General features: G+C 47.2%; 1 protein-coding gene and 1 long non-coding RNA gene across 2 annotated transcripts in view; both read left to right on the top strand.

Moving 5' to 3' along the window:
* Positions 1-812: 812 nt before the first annotated feature.
* LOC103913727 lies at positions 813-1,654 on the top strand. The gene is made up of 2 exons (XR_663437.1): positions 813-989; positions 1,142-1,654. It is a non-coding gene; the product is annotated as an uncharacterized LOC103913727 (long non-coding RNA).
* SS18L2 (synovial sarcoma translocation gene on chromosome 18-like 2) overlaps positions 1,652-1,813 on the top strand; it is a 1,530-nt gene continuing 1,368 nt past the window's right edge. The window contains exon 1 of the mRNA XM_009320318.1: positions 1,652-1,672. Coding sequence (XP_009318593.1) covers positions 1,652-1,672 — 21 coding nt within the window. The remainder of the gene's footprint in view (positions 1,673-1,813) is intronic.

Raw genomic sequence — 1,813 nt, 5'->3', positions numbered from 1 at the left:
CGTGCAGTAAGTGAGCCCCCGCGGGCGCGGGCGCTGGGGCCTCGCGCGGCCTGCTCCGGAAGCCCGGGGGCTTCAAAGTCCCCAAACTCCTAAGGAGAGCGAAGCGCGGTTCCTGCTCTCCGGAGCTTCCCCGCCGTTAAGAAGCAAATGCGGTTGTACTTCTTACGAGGCTTCCCCAAAATTGCTCTCGCAGATCTGTGAAGCAAAAATGCCACCGTATAGAATAAATCTGATGCCTGCGCCTTTTTGTCGAGGTTTTGTTCCGTGTCGGTATGAGCAGCAGCTCTCCTGGGCGGGCTCTTCCTCCCCCCCAGCGTGTGTAAAGCACTGAGTGGTATTTACAGAAGGGTGAGGGTGGTCAGCTCGTGGCTCCACAGCAGTTCAGCTCTTAAGCTTGCAGAGGAGCTGGACGACAGACGGGTTGACGGCGGTAGCCGAGCCTGGGCACGGCTCTATGTTCAGAGCAGCCCAATGGTGGAGCGCTGTCATCTCCCGCCCCCGAGCCGCCCTCTTGCAGTTCTGCGTCTTTTCCGTATTGCTCATACAACCCTCTTAACGTGCATGTTTACTATCAAAGTGGGTTAGTAGCGCATACTTGGTGACAGAGTGCAGTTCAGTGCAGTATACTGGGCTTTAGAACAAGAACGGGATATGGAGGTGTTTGCCCTGTTTTTGTTATTTTTATAGTTTGCTACTTCTTTCCACAACAGCAAATATTGGTCAGATTCCAAAAGCGACTATGGAAGTGTGGATGGTTTGCTAGAAAAGAACACATTTCCCAGATACTATGTTTCTTCCTCTCATAGGTACCAGCATATCCTGCATAGAAACCTCATTTATCTAGCCACAATTGCTGATGCGACGCCACCCAGCACGCAGAAGACTGTAGACTGACTGCGCGTACCTGGACACGAGCAGTGATGCTTTTATCTGTAGAAATACTTAGAGTCCCACTTTGAGAGCTGAGAAGCTGTGGTCTTGAAAGGCAGGTAAAAAGGAGTCATCCATACTTTTATGTTAAAAACGTGAATGTAGTTTTTGATGCAATATTAGGCTAGCTTTTCCCCCCCATTACTGTAAGCAGAACTTAAGGGTGATAATTATCACTCTCCCTTTTTCCCCTCTGAAAAACTCCGTGTAGTATACTTCTGAAAATAGCCTGGTTGTCAGGACAGCGCTGCCAGAGATGCCTTTGGAGAGAGAACTCTTGCAGTCTGATTGAAGTAGAGACTGTTTCATGACTAAGGTTGTGTAACAATAGGGTAAGCGTTTAGCCAGGTAACTTCTTTCTACCTCCAGCATGACAAAATTGGTCATACGTTGCCACATATATAAGCAGTAGACTCTTGTATCGTAGGAGTTGTGCTTAATAAACTGAAGATGTTCTTTGTAAATTATAGTATATTCTGGATTAATGTAACATGTTAACAAAGGAGCAGCTCAGCGACTTAGTGAAACAGAAATGTCAACTTTTCTAGGAAGGATGGGACTGTTGCGTAACTTAGAGCAGTTAAGTGCAAGGGAGAAATCAAGCCTATACACTCAGTGAGAGAAGGCTGTATGCTTGCCCTAGTTCTATCAAGCCTTTTCCTTTTTGCTTGAAATGCTCTGTACTGCAGACTGTAAACAAGTAAATTCTTGCATCATCAAAATGGATTCATATGCTTCCTGGGTATCTGTCAGCATTTATGGTCAGCTGTATGCTCGTGTGCTCTTATCCAGAAAGAGCACAGCTTACTTGCACACCTCGGATACTGCATTTCAGTGGCACGATTAACATCAGCTAAACTAATAGCCTTGACGGGGGGGGGGG

This window comes from Pygoscelis adeliae, unplaced genomic scaffold (assembly GCF_000699105.1).
Source record: "Pygoscelis adeliae isolate BGI_AS28 unplaced genomic scaffold, ASM69910v1 Scaffold62, whole genome shotgun sequence".
Taxonomy (NCBI): Eukaryota; Metazoa; Chordata; class Aves; order Sphenisciformes; family Spheniscidae; genus Pygoscelis; species Pygoscelis adeliae.
This window is presented reverse-complemented; position numbering and strand designations above follow the sequence as displayed.